The sequence below is a fragment of the Loxodonta africana genome, chromosome 1, assembly GCF_030014295.1.
Source record: "Loxodonta africana isolate mLoxAfr1 chromosome 1, mLoxAfr1.hap2, whole genome shotgun sequence".
NCBI classification, from domain to species: Eukaryota; Metazoa; Chordata; class Mammalia; order Proboscidea; family Elephantidae; genus Loxodonta; species Loxodonta africana.
Window position 1 is genome coordinate 130246465 of NC_087342.1, and position 17148 is coordinate 130263612.

The 17148-nt window shown below is 37.7% G+C and overlaps 1 protein-coding gene across 1 annotated transcript in view; it reads left to right on the top strand.

Annotated features, from left to right (window-relative positions):
• Positions 1 to 17148, top strand: part of ADGRB3 (adhesion G protein-coupled receptor B3) — a 795310-nt gene that overhangs the window by 328314 nt on the left and 449848 nt on the right. The window contains exons 4-6 of the mRNA XM_023544583.2: positions 576 to 740; positions 15067 to 15231; positions 16123 to 16287. Coding sequence (XP_023400351.1) covers positions 576 to 740; positions 15067 to 15231; positions 16123 to 16287 — 495 coding nt within the window. The remainder of the gene's footprint in view (positions 1 to 575; positions 741 to 15066; positions 15232 to 16122; positions 16288 to 17148) is intronic.

The window sequence follows — 17148 nt, forward strand, 5'->3', positions numbered from 1 at the left end:
AGTCATAGAGACTGTGACTTTAAACACCCAAATATTTTAAATGATGAAAATACATTTATTTTCTCAAATGAGAGGTTAAAAATCTTTTAAAAATATGTCCCATTAATTTTTAGATTTATTTATTTTTTTCCGTTTTCTGAAGCCATCAAATTCATTAATCCTGAAACTTTACAGGTGTTGGAATAATTAAATTGAACCTTATCTACTTAAATCCAAGTTTAATTCCAGAAGATTTTCCGTAGTAACTTAGCTAATATTACTTTGTCCTAAATATAATTCATGACTATTTTACCATGTGGGAAGGGGGTGGATTTTCATTCAAGAAAAGAACAGCTTAAATTTTATTACATGAATAATTGTGTTTGAATGCGGAAAAAATACGTGTACTTTCTGTTTAGTGAATTTTCAAATGAATTTTTACGTGTTATGGCAAATAATGTTAATTGTGTTTTTAAAATATCTTCCTACTTGTCTATTTGCTGAGGTTTTGTTTTTCTTTCTTGATTATAAAGAAAAAACTATCATTGCCTTTATCTCTCTGCTTTTGTTGTTGAAGCTCGTTTGCTTTATTACAGTACATGGAGTTTGGGAGGAGTGGTCACCATGGAGTTTATGTTCATTTACATGTGGTCGAGGCCAAAGAACAAGAACAAGGTCGTGCACACCTCCTCAGTATGGAGGAAGGCCGTGTGAAGGACCTGAAACACATCATAAGCCTTGTAATATTGCTCTTTGCCCAGGTGAGCATATTCTGCATTTGGTGAACTTTGCATTTCTGTGCTTCATCTATGGCCCTTGATATTAAGAGTAGAATGTTGATTCAGTCACACTGGATAATGTAGTCTTTGGTTTGAGAAACTTTGCATCAGGAAACTGGATTCTTTCCATGATTCTATCATATGCAGTGGTGTAATATTTCCTTGGCTGAGTACCATTCAATTCTCACTTTTATAGGACTTCTGTAATGTGTGTAATATAATCCACAAAGGTTTTATCCACCCTCGATTTTCCCTGCTAGGAAAATTACAAGGAATCCCAAACAACTTGAGATTCATTATTGCCTTCATATTATAATCAGAGAGACTGTTTTAGAGGCAGTCTTCCAATGTTATTCTCTCACACTCATTCAAATAAAGAATGACAATGTATGAAAATAATCAAATATGTGTTAGGATATTAGACTTTCTAGATCTACTGCAAGATGTATACAATGGTTTATAAATGCTCTATAGTCTTCATATGACTATGAATACTCTGTATTATGTTTTCAGAGTCTATTTACTTTATCTTAAAATTTTCTTTTCAATTCTATATCATCTTGATAATTAACTTCACCCAGTATGCTAGAAAGAAGTCTTCGAATTGATGTTCTTTAGGTTATTCAGACACTCAATAAAACATATCTACAAAATGGATAAAACTGATTCCCAGCTCACAACTTATGGAAGAAAACACATACACACACACACACACACACACACACACACACAGAGATGATGAAGCCCCAGAATTAGCAAAGGCACATCTTAGAGGATATGTTGTTGTTGTTCTTAGTTGCCATCGAGCTGATTCAGATTCATGGTGACCCCGTGGGTTACATAGTAGAACTGTGCTCCATAGGGTTTTCTTGACTGTAATATTAATGCAAGCAGGGCTTGTCTTCAGCAGTGATGCCATTAGGTGAGAACCACCAACCTTTAAGGTTAGCAGTCAAGGGCAAACCATTTGTTCCACCTACATAACTAAACCAAAAACCAAACCCTTTGCTGTCAAGTCTACTCTGACTCGTAGCGACCCTATAGGACAGAGTAGAACTGCCCCACAGGGTTTCCAAGGCTGTAATCTTTACAGAAGTGGACTGCCATATCTTTCTCTCACAGAGCAGTTAGTGGGTTTGAACCACAGACTTTTCAGTAAAGCCAAGCACTTAACCACTGTGCCACCAGGGCTCCTTAGAGGAGGATACAGGCATTCATAGATGTCAAATGGTAATGCCCAACAAGAAGAGAAAATGCCAATATAAATTATTGCTCTTGTACTCCTTTGGTGACTTTCTCAATGGCCCATTTAGTCACACATTCTGCATGCAAGCAGCCTAGCTGGGCTCCCAATAACATGCTCCAAACACATATTCCAGTTCCCATTCAGTCCCATTTGCACTCTCATTTTCCCAAGTTAAGATCTTACATTATGAGGCAATCCTTCAAAGTTCTTCTGGCAATTTGAAGTATCTAAAATATCTGAGAAGAGTGAAAAACCAGCCAAAATGTACATATGCAACAGTCATTAACTGTTCCCTTTTATTTCAGAGAAGGGCTACTATTAAAGGACTTACAGATTCCTGTACTTAGGGCTGGAGACCTGGGGGCACAGTGGTTAAGACCTCAGCTGCTAACCAAAAGGTCAGCAGCCACTCCCTGGAAACCCTATGGGGCAGTCTACTTAGGGTCACTATGAATCGGAATCGACTCTATGGCAATAGGTTTGGTTTTTGGTTTATACTTAGGGATACACAGGTAAAGATATAATAGTTTTACAGAATATTACTTGCTAAAATTTTATGAATTAATAAGACAATTCATGTGATTAAACATTGATGTAATTATCAATATTGGGGAGTCACATTCATAATTACGTATTTGTAAATCACTCCCAAAAAATCTGGTTATGAGCTCAGTTTTATTCTCTCTAATCTGTCTATAAAAATACAGATAGACACACAGACACACACATACGTATGCCCTGCCTTTTCCCCAAAGATTTGGCAAAGCTTATACAAAGTTTAGGATCATTTTTTTTTTTTTAAATTTCTAAACTGTGACATTTACAGAGAGCCACATACATTTCACTCTGATTTGTCTAATAGAATGAGAAAAATATATATAACATGGGAAAATAAAGAAATGATAGCTAACCATATGTCTTAGTTATCTAGTGCTGCTATAACTGAAATACCACCAGTGTATGGTTTTAGAAATTTATTTTCTCACAGTTTAGAAGGCTAGAAGTCCAAAATCAGGGTGTCAGCTCTAGGGGAAGGCTTCCTCTCTCAGTCATCTTGGGGGGAAGGTCCTTTTCATCAATCTTCCCCTGGTCTAGGAGTTTCTCAGCAAAAGGAACCTGGTTCAAAGGACACACCCTGCTCCTTGTGCTCCTTTCTTGGTGGCATGAGGTCGCTCTCTCTCTGCTTCTCTCTTTATCTCTTGTAAGATAAAAGATGATGCAGGCCACAACCCAGGGAAATTTCCCTTACACTGGCTCAGGGCTGTAACCTGAGTGAGGGTATTGCATCCCACCCTAATCATCTTTAACATAACCTATTTTGCCTCATTAACCATAGGAAGAGATTAAAATTTAAATCACATAGGAAAATTACATCAAATCACAAAAGGGAGGACAGCCACACACTACTGGGTGTCATGGCCTAGCCAAGTTGACACACATTTTTTGGAGATACAATTCAATCCGTAACACTATGGAATCTCTCTTAATACACTAGTTTTTATTACTTCTACTCACTCGGTCCCGTAAGTACAAGATACAGTGGCATTAATCACTTCAAATGTTAATGAGCCAGGTCTTTCATAATCTGCATTCTATGAACTTTCTCAGGAGTAAAATACCTAGATATCAATTGATAGGAAGACTAAATTGTTAGAATTCAAATATGAAAACTTATTTTCCTAAGTTAATATTGTTGTGGCTTTATGACCACACGTTTAAACCACATGTGTTTTAACGGTATTACACTATCATTAGAATCACTGTAAGACCATTAAGATCAGATGGCTTTTGTGCAGCTCCTTCATTTTGGGTTACTATGAGTTGGAATCGACTCGGCAATGGGTGTATGTATTTATATTGAGAAGTTATGTTTACATTATTTGTAAATTTGTATTCTTTCGTAAGTGAACATTATGAGTCCATCCTTTAGTACTTAATAAATTTCTCATGTGTCATTTCTTAATCTTGCTATATCCATTCTTGAATTTAGTTGTATCATAAAAGATGTAAAATTCTTACTATATTGTACCCTGATTAATTTACTATCTGAAAAGGAATTCTAATACCTAGTATTAAAAACCAAACCCTTCGCAGCTGAGTGGATTCCAACTCATAGTGAGCGAAACACTGGTTGCGTAGTGGTTTAGTGCTACAGCTGCTAACCAAAAGGTCAGCGGTTCAAATCCACCAGGTGCTCCTTGGAAACTCTATGGGACAGTTCTACTCTGTCCTATAGGGTTGCTAGGAGTTGGAATTGACTCAATGGCAATGGGTTTATGGGTAGTATTAAAAAAAAAAGTATACTCTGCCAAAAATGTTGGCATTATGCTTTTAAAATATTTAGGATTTATTTGGTTCAAACATTTGGAATTCTCTTTAGAACTAATTTTCTTGTAGCTAAACTCAGGTACATTCACTGAATATAAAAACATCAAATATTGACTAGAAGTAAGACACTACTGAGAAGAATATAGAGTCCATGATCTCAAGAACCACACCATCTATTCAGAAGATTCATACTTAAGTATGTTAAAAGTTGAATGCAGTTTTGAAAAAAATGTACAAATACTCTAGTCTCAATGAAAGGTTGTGATTTGAGGATTCAGTGATCTTGCATATGCTTCTTCTAGCCATTCTACCTGAGACATCACGTGGGGGTGGGGGCTGGGGGAAGGTAAACTGTGATAGGAAGTGCATCAGCAGTGAAGGAAATGAGCCAAGCCCTACACTTGATACTTCTTCATTAGGCAGATTGTGAAGGGCAAACCGGAAGGGAGAAACATTCAAAACCAGGAATTAGGTGTCTAATTACTCACCACCTTTGCAAGACTTGACCATGTGGGTTGTGAGATTTTAGTGTGAGATCATGCCAGAACAACATCTGGGCACTCTGTATTTTAAGAAACATGTATAACTACTATCATGAAAGGGATACTTTGTAGGGATGATGTGCTGTTCACATCAAGTAATGAAATATGTTTTATTTTTGCAGATTTTAATATATATTTATAAGTAGATGATACCATATTTTTATCAGATACTTCCCTTAGTCAGTGTTCAACTTTCTTCCACCTCCTTTGAGGTGAGAGTAGACCATTTCACTGAGATCATATAAGGAGAAAGAAAGAGTGGATACAATATTTCTTAGTTTAAGTTATTATTTACTAATTTGTGTGGCATGTCTGAGAGCAGGGATTGAAGTCAGTGAGGCCAAGTGGGCAGAAGGCCAAGAACAACAAAAGGAATTTACTGGCTCATAAAGGATTCATTCACTGGCTCATAAACTTAATTCCTCCTTCTCTTATCTGTCCTAATAATTAAGTGTCATATTATGGAAAAGTGTGTGTATGTATGTGTTAGTTGGTCTTTGTGGTGTGTTTGTCTTATCTCACCAAATTGAAAGCTTTAGCAGTCCAACTTAAAAATGTCCAAATTTTCTATTTGCTCTGCGGTCATTAATTGAGCATGAAGGTCCTAGTGGTATTAATTGATATAGCTGAGGACAAGGAACTTCTTTTCCATTTCTTCTTTATCTTCCCATGCAGCTTTTTACCTGGTAGTAACTAATAAATTACTACTGAATGGATTTCCATGACATGCGGATGTTCAAATTTCTAAAAAAAACCCATTGCCATAGAGTCAATTCTGACTCATAGCGACCCTATAGCACTCATCTCAATTTTCCTTATAGGATCTTTTCTGTGTCTATTTATTAATGAATTATTGTTTAGTGGAAAGATCCTGGACTTTTGCAAGAGAACACATTTTAAAATTTACATTCACATTTTAGCATTTATTTCACTCTTCTGATCCTTAGGTTTTTCATGTGTTAATACAGACAACAGTAATACCTCACAGGATTGTAAGGGGACCATGTGAGATGTTGTAAAGGAGAAAACTCAGTAAATAACAAACGACTATCTGAGTATTATTGTTATCCTTATTATGTCAATGACCTAGAATCAAAGCCCACTGGGATTTTTGTACAGGACGACCTGTAGTTTAATAAGTTATGTTTGCTGTTCATGGAATGTGGGGCATCTCAATAGGAGGGCGTTAGAGAAGAGTAAGGAATTTGGACATGTGTTAGATGGTTCGGAGGAGGATTTAAGGAAGAGGAGTTTTGTTATAAGCTGGGTGAGTCAGGAAGGGGAGCAATTCTGAGATTGGGTATTTTAAGAAATCTTATCTAGGAGGAGGGAAGACGAGTGCAGAGTTAAGCTGTAATTGGTAAGGGAGTAGCTGCTGTTGTTGTGTGCCTTGGAGTTGATTCTGACTCATGGCGACCCTATTGGACAGAGTAGAACTGCCCAATGGTGTTTCCTAGGTTGAAATCTTTATGCGAGCAGATTGCCAGGTCTTTTCTCCTGTGGAGTGGCTGGTGGGTTCGAATGAATGACCTTTCCTTTAGCAGCCCAGTGCTTAACCGTTGTGCAACCAGGACTCTTTAAGGAAGTAACAGCCTTTCATATTAACTGTAAGAGAGGAGTGTTTGGTATTTTTTGGGTTTCACTGTGACCTTGTTTTGTCTGTGCTTAGTGAAAATTATGAAGTGGTCTTGTTATACTTCACTTTATCATGGCCTTAGAATGAACTTGTCTGATGTTGAAGTTCTCTGAGATGGTTTATGTCCAGCAGAAGAACAACAGGGCCAAACTGTGAGCCCTAGGCAAGCTGCTAACAACATTAAGACCTCACTGTGAGTGTCAGACCAGTTCCTGGTGTCACCTCAATGGTGACTCCTCCTCTAGAGTGATTTGATCTCTTTAGACATTTCTGTTTTTAATATTTTTTGTTATTAATATTTAACAGGAGGAATAAATTTAGAATATTATGATCACTTTTGAGTCCTTTTTTTTCCTACAACCTTAATCATAGACTCAAAGGTATTCATTCTCTCAAGTTCGTACTTGAGAATGCACACATGGACTTGCGTCAGTGTGGGGGTTGAGCAGTGTCACACTGGGCAGCCCTGCATTTGAGAAATGCATTTCTGTGAAGCCGGAACTCCCCTAGAGAGATGCTGCCAGGTTGTAGCCTTCAGGCACATTTCCATGCTCTGACAAAGAGTAAGAAGAGGGAAGGAACTACCCAAGGGCAGGGCAGGGCCTCCGGAACACAGCAGGACCCAAATCTCTCTGTTACCTAGAGCAAGAGGCTTCAGACTCTGTGAACCTGAAATTTTGATCCCTCAGCATCTATGGGAGGGCGATCTGCCTGAGGTCCCTCTGCAGGGAGCCCTTCTGGTGAGGGCAGTGGGTGGGAAGATGCTTAACATGAGCTCCAACCTTGGTTCAAAGGTCGCTGACTGTATCTGCATGAGAATGTTATAATTTGAAACTTATATGCTGCCTCATTAACCTGTTCGGTAATTAATTTAGATATTATCTTTTTAAACTTCTAGTCTGTTGTATTGTTATTGGTATTAGTTTTGTGTCATTTTAGATGTCTAGTATTATCTTGGTAATCTCTCAGTTTTCATTAATTGTGTCTTTATTAACCCTGGCATGCTTTCTTTACTAATTAATATTTTTTTCTCACTTACTTTTTTTTTTAGTTTTTACCAACTTTTAAAAATCCTTACTGTGATAACTTGCTTCTCTTTTTAATTCTAAGATAAAAAAATGATATTGCGTTTTAATTTTCTTTCTTTCATAGTTTATTTTAAAATGACAAGTAGGAAAGATAGGTTTGTGCCCTTCGGCGTATACCAAATGCAAGGGAACTTGGACTCTTTTTAACACTGCAGTCTTGTACTCTGAAGGAGTCTTTCCAGTTCTTTGTGTAGCTCCCAACTTAGTGCAAATCTGTGCTCTCCAAGGTTGTTATTATTAAAGTAAATAACCTGAAATCCAGGAGTCAGAATTCTTCCCCCACTGCAACTCCTCCCTACATATGACAATAAGCCAATCAGCACTAATCAACATGGAACAATTGCCAAAAGGATAATTGTATTATCCAAAATATTCATGACTTTATGGATGGGTACATAATCTAACTACTGTTCTATATGGTCACTAGTAATTGGTCAAGTCAAGTCATGAAAACAGACTGAAACAATACTTTCTTTAAAATGTGTCCTAGCTTTTAATTGGCCACTGCTCAGGGGAGACACGTTTTCAATCCAGGCAAACTCCGTATGTGTGGTGGGAAGAGTTCATAAAATCAATCCAGGCAAACTCCGTATGTGTGGTGGGAAGAGTTCACAGAGCAAAGTAAATTCCAGGAATCTAGCAGTTTCGCATTTGCAGTTTTAAATTCTTCGGAGTCTGAAAATCTGGTAATTTGTTACACTGCTGAAATGAAACTTTGTCCCTGTAGCGACACTGGTGTATAAGGAAGCACCTTACATTATGGTAACATAGGCTGAACTCTCAGCGTATTCCCAGCTTCACAATATAGCATTAACGTTCTCTGTCCTTAGTCACCTTTATAAATGGTTCATAAAGTAACAGGCATTTGGAGTTTTTTAATTAAAACCTAATACTGAAGATAAAGAAAGAAAGAAAGAAAAAAAAAAAGAAAGGAAATCGAACTGGCAATGCTCATGATAGAAATGAGGTGAAGTCAAAAAAAGGTCTGAGAAAGTGTTGATTCTTAACCTGGCTGCACATATTATAGAAGAAATTATTACCCTAGTGCAGTGGGTAACGGGGAAGGTTTACATTTCAAATAAATTTGAGAGGCACAGTTTTAAATAAAGTTGATTTAATGCAAGACTTCCCTGTACTGTCTAAAATGGCACCTCAAATTTAACTTGTTCGAAAAATACATTTTTATTTCAGAGCTCTATGCCTCCAACCTGTTTGAAGCCCAGTATACCCTTGTTCAATAAGTAGCTCCACTATTCACTTTTTGTCAAGCCAAAAATCTAGAAGTCAAGCTTGATTTCCAATTTTCTCTTACCTCACCTCTGGCTTATCAGCTCTGTGTCCAGATATATTACAGATTCATTCGCTTCTGTCTCCACTGACGCCACCGTAGTCCAAGCCACCATCATCTCTGTCTGGACTAGGGTGTAATCCCTGACATCTACCAGTACTCATTCTTGCCACTCTATTCTCCGTACAGCAGGAAAATTAATTTTTAAAATATGAATTATTTCATAAATAAGCAAGTGACTTATTAAGTACATTCTTTAACATCCTCTCTTGGCTTGCATCTTACTTAGTCACACAGCATATAGTAGGAAGTGGGAAAGAATCACACAAGAGTAGGGCCCCAGGAACACAGCTGACCCAAATATTTCTGTTATCTAGAGCAAGAGGTTTCAGACTCTGGGCCTAAAATTTTGGTCCCTGTGCGTCTATGGGAGGGTGACTGGCTTTTGCCTCCTCTCCTGCCACTTCCCCTTGTTCATGATCCTCGCAAGCCACAGCCTTGCATCTATTCCTTAGCAAGGAAGCTTGCTTGACTTCAAGACTTTCCTTTTGTGGTAAAGCTATCTGTAGATCTTCACATGGCTGGCTCCTTTTAGTGGTTCAGAATTCAGTTCTAATATCATCTCTTCCGAGAGGTCTTGCCCAGCACTCCCTATCACATTCCCTCTTTTATCAGTTTGTCTTCATTACCCCTGTAGCTGAAACTCTTTTGTTTGTTCTTTTTAACTTTTTAGCTTGTGTATCCTCTCCACCACAGCTCCCAGACTGTATGTTCCATGGCAGCAGACCCTATTCGGTCTTTATCACCCTGGTTTTTCCAGGATGTAGTAGAAAAATGCCAGTCACAGCATAGATTCTCTAAAACTCTTTATTTATGAGTAAATTATGAGACTCCAGGAGGGGTTGTGGAGTGTTTAAATTTCCCAACTTATCAGGGAATCATTTTCTGATACAGTGCCAAGATCTAAGTCAGCTTATAGTAGGAACATAGTTTTAGAACAAAGGTTTGAGGTATTTTCAAATGTGTGAGTTTTCAATGACTCTGGAAGTTATCTCTTATAAACATTGGGGATCAGCTGTGCAGATGGGACGGGTGGGCATTGGTGAAAGACATTGGTTGTCTATTGTCTCACCACTAAACCATGTGAAAAGCCAAACCTGGGTGTAGGCCTGAAGGAGAAGCAACTTTGTACCTGCTTGGATCCCTACTTGAGGATCAGATAAAAAGAAAAAGCAGTCCCTAGATGGGTGGTTATAAAAAAGAAATATTAGGAATATAACAGGATATAGGTTTTTCTTTTTAAATATCTCTCCATTTATTTCTTAAATATAATGCACATATCTACTTGGATATCTGGTAGGCTGTTATGCTTAACATGTCCAAAATAGAACTCTTAACTTGCACCTCCAGAAATCCTTCTCCTCCTCCATCCTTTCCCATTCAGTAAATGATATAACCATTTCCTGAGGACTTGGAGCTGATGTGCCTAAAAAGGACATAAGAATCAATGATTTTTGTTCTTTATTTCTAGAATATCAAACTGAAAAGAAAATGTAAAAATAAAACAGTATCTCACATTTAACACTTAAAAAATTCTTTCATATATATGTAATGTCTGTCTTTTATCTAACTGTTTAAATTAAATTAGTATATCCCTTTCATTTCTGGCTTCTCAGTTTTCCATTTCCTCCATAACTTGAACTTGACATGCTGAAGAAATATTGTGTTTTTCCTCTTTCGTTTTTATATCCAATTAGTTTCTTTGTCAGGCCAGTTCTTTTATAATGGTGGAGCTAATGATCAATAAAAGGAACTTCCAGTTCTCAGAGCAAAATAAAACAACAGCAGCAAAAATCACTTGATACATCTTCAATTTCATTGTTATTTCTTTTCTGTAACTGACTTTGTAAATAAAACTGTTCCCATCTAAACTGCATGCTTTGGTGATGTTTAGGGTAGCGTTGAACCTTCAGAGGTCTCTCTGATATTCACTATTAGCTCAGTCTTGAATTTTGGCCAAAATAGAATGTATACATTGGCAGAAAGGACTGAACAACTAAATATTACATATTTAAATATGAATTTAATTTTTTTTTCTAATTTACTAATAGTGGTGCAAAGTCTTCTTCCAGGAAACATCTGATCAGTAAAACACCTCACAAGCAGATATTTTCATTGTCCTTCTGGAACGCTGGTGGTGCAGTGGTTAAGAGCTTGGCTGCTAACCAAAAGAAAATAGGTTGGCAAGTTCGAATCCACCATCTGCTCCTTGGAAACCGTATGAGGCAGTTCTACTCTGTCCTACAGAGTTGAATATGAGTTGAAATCAGCACTGGGTTTGGTTTTTTGGGTTGGAATCTCTTTTCAGCCTGGTCTCTTCTTCCATATCGATAATGGAGCCCCACGCCAAATTAATCTTTGATTTCCACATTTGACTTGCTCATTCCTGACTCCACATCTTCTTAGCTGGAAAGACTTCTCTCCTTTGCCAACGACTGTGTAACTATTCCATTAATAAAAAACAAATTGAAAATTTACCTCAAACCAGAATCTTTAAGGACATCACATATTCCTTTCTTCAAGTCGCTCAGTGCTTAGATTAGGTTGAGGTCACTTAATTTATGTCTGTTATTGTTTCTGACTATTATCATTAAGTTGTGTGTCTGTACATCATCTTGCCAAATAGATTGTAAGGTGCAGGGCAAGGATCTCATCTTTTTAAGCCCTTCTTAGAATGTTTAGGACAGTGAGGATTCATAATGCAAACTCAATAAGTGTTATCTTTGAAAAGCAAAATTCTGAAATGAAAAATGCACTCATCTTTAAAGCCAAAATAGAGCGGAAATGGATCATTTATAATGTTCTTTTGAGTCATTAAAATTTTCTCTTTTTGTCTTGCAAATAGACTACATAGCCAATATGATGGTATCAGATACTTTTAATAAAGTGAGATGCTGAAATTATATAAATGGGCTGATTTAACTGGCATTTTGTGATTTTTCATTATCTTACAAGGGGTTTATTAAGTACAGCTAGAAAGCTGTTAAATGACCCTCTTTTTAATAGCTACATGCAAGGTCTGAAATTAGTTGAAAGTACTTACATTCTGCCTGGCTTTCTCATTTGTTTGGATGACTTTTCATAGCAATGTTAGTTTATGTTAGAATTTGGATTTAGGGTGAATTATCTTTCACCTGTAATGAAATTGACTAAGAGTCAGAAAATGATACTGGAAAAAGTAGATAGCCATATACTAGTGTATTTATAACATCTGTTTAGTAAAAAAAAAAAAAAAATTATATTTTTTTTATTCCTTTGGTCACTTGTATTTTGTGGCTTTGTCAATGCTGTCTCCATTCTCTAAATTATCCAAATTTCACCATGCTAAATCTAACATGGAAATCCTGGTGGCATAGTGGTTAAATGCTACAGCTGCTAACCAAAGGGTCAGCAGTTCGAATCTGCCAGGTGCTCCTTGGAAACTCTATGGGGCAGCTCTACTCTGTCCTATAGGGTCACGATGAGTCGGAATCGACTCAACAGCACTGGGTTGGGTTAAATCTAACATAATTACTTTCCAAGTAGATTGTGACCTGTCTTTTGAAAGTCTAAACACTTTGTGTCATTGTCTTAGTTTCCTAGTGCTGCTGTAACACAAATACCACAAGTGGGTGGCTTTAGGAGGCCAGAAGTCCAAATTCGGAGTGTTGGTTTAGGTGAAGGTCCTGGCTTGTCTATTTCAGCTTACAGTATCCAGAAATCCGTGGAATTCCTTGGCTTGTAGATTCATCTGTCTCCTTGTCATCAAATAGTATCTGTCTACCACCTGTATGTACTCTCTTCTGTATCTAATCTGCTCTTTTTAAAACTCAGAAGTGATTAGGTTTAAGACACACCTTACACTGACATGGCTCCATTAATATTAGAAGGAAAATTCTGTTCCCAATCAGGATTACATCCACAAATATAGGAGTTAGGATTCCAACACATATTTTGGGGGGACACAGTTCATAATAGTCATGTTAAAATGTTATTGCCCTTTAGCCTTTTATTTATTTATTTACATGCATAATGCAATTCTTTTATTAAATTATAAGGCTTTTGAGAGTAGAAAAGATATTTTTTATTTCTGTATCTCTCATAGCACCTATTGGAGTGTCTGATAGCTAGTTGTTGTTAGGTGCTGTTGAGTGGATTCCGACTCATAGAGTAACCCTATGTACAACAGAAAGAAATACTGTCCAGTCCTCTACCATCCTCACAATAATTGTGACATTTGAGCCCATTGCTGCAGCCATTGTGTCAATCACTGTCTACTATACTAAGCATGATGTCCTTCTCCGGGGACTGATCCCTCCTGATAACGTATCGAAAGCACATGAGATGAAGTCTTGCCATCCTTGCTTCTAAGGAGCATTCTGGCTGTATTTCTTCAAAGGCAGATGTCTTCATTCTTCTGGTAGTCCATGGCATATTCAATACTCTTTGCCAACACCATAATTCAAAGATATTAATTCTTCTTCTCTCTTCCTTATTCATTGCCCAGCTTTCCCATGCACATGAGGTGATTGAAAACACCATGGCTTGTGTCAGGCGCACCTTAATCTTCAAAATGATTGAAGAGATCCCAACTTGAATATCTCAAAGACAAGTTCCACAATTTATATTAAATTCCTGTCACCAGAAATCTAAGAGTCATCTCAATCTTTTCTCTGCTTCAACTCCTGTGGCCAGTTCATCTGGAGGTCCTCACTAGTATCTCTAATCTCTCCAGGACTCTCCATCAGCACTGCCTCATCACCCTACTCAGATTCTCCCCATCCTCTCTGGTAATCCCTTCTCTACCTTGTACAAGAATGGACTCAAACGTATGAAAGATCATGAAGATAGCACAGGACGGGGTTACATTTCAGTCTGTTATGTATAAGGACTCAATAAGGAAAAACAATAACAACGCCCTATGCTATATCTGATCATATCATCCTCCATTTAAATCCTTCAATGGCTTCTTAATGATTTGATGATCATAGCCCAAATCCTTAAGACAACTGACAAAAGCAAAAGGCCTGAAAAATCTGATCTCAGCCTTTTTGATCAATCTCTGGTACAGTTCTCCACAAGGCTCTCTAGATTCCATTCAAAATGACCTTCATCCAGCTCTTGGGACTAACCGGGTTCCTTTCTCCAAGAACCTTTGTACATCCCTCTTCTTGAAACATACCTTTATCCTGGATATTTCCTCATTGTCCTTTACGGCTTACTTGAAACCTTACTTTGTGAAGAAAGACTTCCAAGATCCTTTAACCTCTCATCGCATTGTCTTGAAATGCTCCTTCATAGCACTGGTTTGTAATTAATTTATTTAGCATGAATTAATTAAGTATAGAGACGCCTTCCCTAGAATCTGATTTCTATGAGTTATCGACAGGTATTTATTTTGTTCACTGTTCTTGTCTTGTTATCTAGTGTGGCTATAACAGAAATACCACAAGTGGATGGCTTTAACAAATAAAAACTTATTTTCTCACAGTTTAGGAGGCTAGAAGTCCGAATTCAGGGCACCTGCTCTAGGGGAAGGCTTTCTCTCTTTGTCCTCTCTGGAAGAAGGCACTTGTCTCTTTGAGCTTCTGCTCCTTGGTGATCTCCATGTAGCTTGCCATCTCCCTTCCCATCTCTGCTTCTTTCACTTGCTTGTTTTATCTGTTTTACATCCCAAAAGAGATTGATTTTAAGACACTCCCTACACTAATCCTGTCTTGTTACTGTAACAAAGACAACTCATTCCCAAATGGGATTATGACCACAGGCATAGAGGTTAGGGTTTACAACACATATTCTGGGGGGACACAATTCAATCCATAAAAATTCTGTGCACATAAGGCCTTGCAGTTTTAAGTGATCAATAAATATTTTTGAAGGAAAAAATGAGTCAAAAGAGATATTGCATAAAAGGAAGTAGAGAAGAGAAAATTAAGTAGTATTACTTTGTGGGGGCAGGGGTGGGGGGTAATAGTAAAGTTTAATGCCAATGTGACCTTCTGTTGTAATCACTCACAGTCCACTGATTCCAGCTCATCATCAGGGTTAGTTTTACCAGGTACTTATGTACTTTCTGTACAGCCCTAGCTATGGGAAGATCTCCTTACTCTCCTAACACTGTCTCTCTTCTTGCTTTGGTAGTTGATGGACAGTGGCAAGAGTGGAGTTCCTGGAGCCAGTGCTCAGTGACGTGCTCAAATGGGACCCAACAGAGAAGCAGGCAGTGCACTGCAGCTGCTCACGGAGGCTCTGAATGCAGAGGGCCATGGGCAGAAAGCAGAGAGTGCTATAACCCTGAGTGTACAGGTAAGGCCTGATCATTGCATATAAAGTGTGCCTGCTATTTATAAAACATGACAGAATCATGCCAGAGTGTCATGGAATAATCAAATAATACCTACTTATTTCTAGTAAATGAAGCCAATTATACCAGAACTCACTGTACTGTGAGGCACGTTAATAAAATAACAAAATCCTTAAACAAAAGGATTTTGTTATGAGACAAAAGGAGGCTATGAGATTAAATGCTCATAAAGTTGATGAAATTTAGCAGTAAACTTTCAGTTTTTACAATTAAGGCCCAGTGTCCATGGAACAGTCTGACAAGCATATAAATTCCTGTTAGTCACAATGCTTTATATTTGAATGGTAAGTCAGATATTTGAATAAAGTCTATTTATGTTGTTGTTAGCTGCTGTCAAGTCAGCTCCAACTCATGAAACCCCCATGTACAAAAGAACGAAATGTTGCCCAGTCCTCTGCCATCTTCACAGTTATTGGTATACTCTAGTCCATTGTTGTAGCCACTTTGTATTTTGAGTGCCTTCCAACCTAGGGGGTTCATCTTCCTGAACTATATTGTACAGTATTCTGTTGTGAGCCATGGAGTATTCACTGGGTAATTTTCAGAAGTAGATTGCCATGGCTTTCTTCCTCATCTGTCCTAGTTTGGTAGCTCTGCTGAAACCTGTCCACTGTGGATGACCCTGCTGATACATGAAGTACTAGTGGCATAGCTTCCAGCATCACAGCAATGTGAAAGACACCCCCATACAACAAACTGACAGATGGATGTTAGAAAGTCTGTTTATGGTGGTAGCTTATTAAAAATTGAAGGGACAGTGCTGTCCTCAGATTTTAAAATTTCTAAAGCAGTGTGTGGTAGACTGCTGCTCTTGACTCTAACGTTTCTTTCAGCCAATGGTCAGTGGAATCAGTGGGGCCACTGGAGTGGATGTTCCAAGTCCTGTGATGGTGGCTGGGAAAGGCGAATAAGGACTTGCCAGGGTGTGGCGATAACAGGGCAGCAGTGTGAAGGAACAGGCGAGGAAGTGAGAAGATGCAGTGAGCAGCGATGCCCTGGTGAGAACCAACTGAAATTAACCCTATGCAAATATTTTGTGACCTGAAAAAAAAAAAAAAAGAATTAAAAACATTGTCATTGGTTAAGGGAAGTACTTCTTCAATTGTAGGATTACTAACGATAAGTGATAATTGACATATTTCTACGATGTTTGAGGCATCCTTTTTTTTGCTTGTCATAGGATATTTCTGCAGTAGATTTTTAAATTGTTCACTGGAAAAATGACATTGAATGAATGATGTGATAATACCAAACAGACATATCAAACAGCAAGGGGACTGAACAGGGTATAAATTTGTGACGGGTACTATTTTTTTTCCACTGTTCTTTATGACATTTTTGTTTACTGAGAACATAAAACAAGTTGCCTTAGATCATATATACTACAAACAAAGACGTGAGTACTAAGTCATAGCTAAGTGAGAAAACAAGGAGATGATGATGAAATTCAGAAGCTTTAAATTTCTGATCCTAATTAATCTTACCTTGATGTATGACCTTGGCCATCTCCAATAACTTGCTCTTGCCTCATTTTCTACTATGAAAAGGAAATTCCTATGCGGAATACATTTTAAAATGAAAGTATAAGGTCTTAATCAGTAACAAAAGAATGGAAGCATTGCTATATTAGAGGATTTTGCATATAGGCATAGAAAAGAATAAAGGGTCAGAAATTGCCTAGATTATGGATCGTATAGTTTAAAAGATCATTTACAACCAAAAATCTTCTTAATCATGTTTACCAGTACTTGTTGCCATGGAGTTTATCCTCCATAGGTTTTCAATGGCAGATTTTTTAAAGTAGATTGCCAGGCCTTTCTTCTGAGGTACTTCTGGGTGAACTCAAACCTTCAACCTTT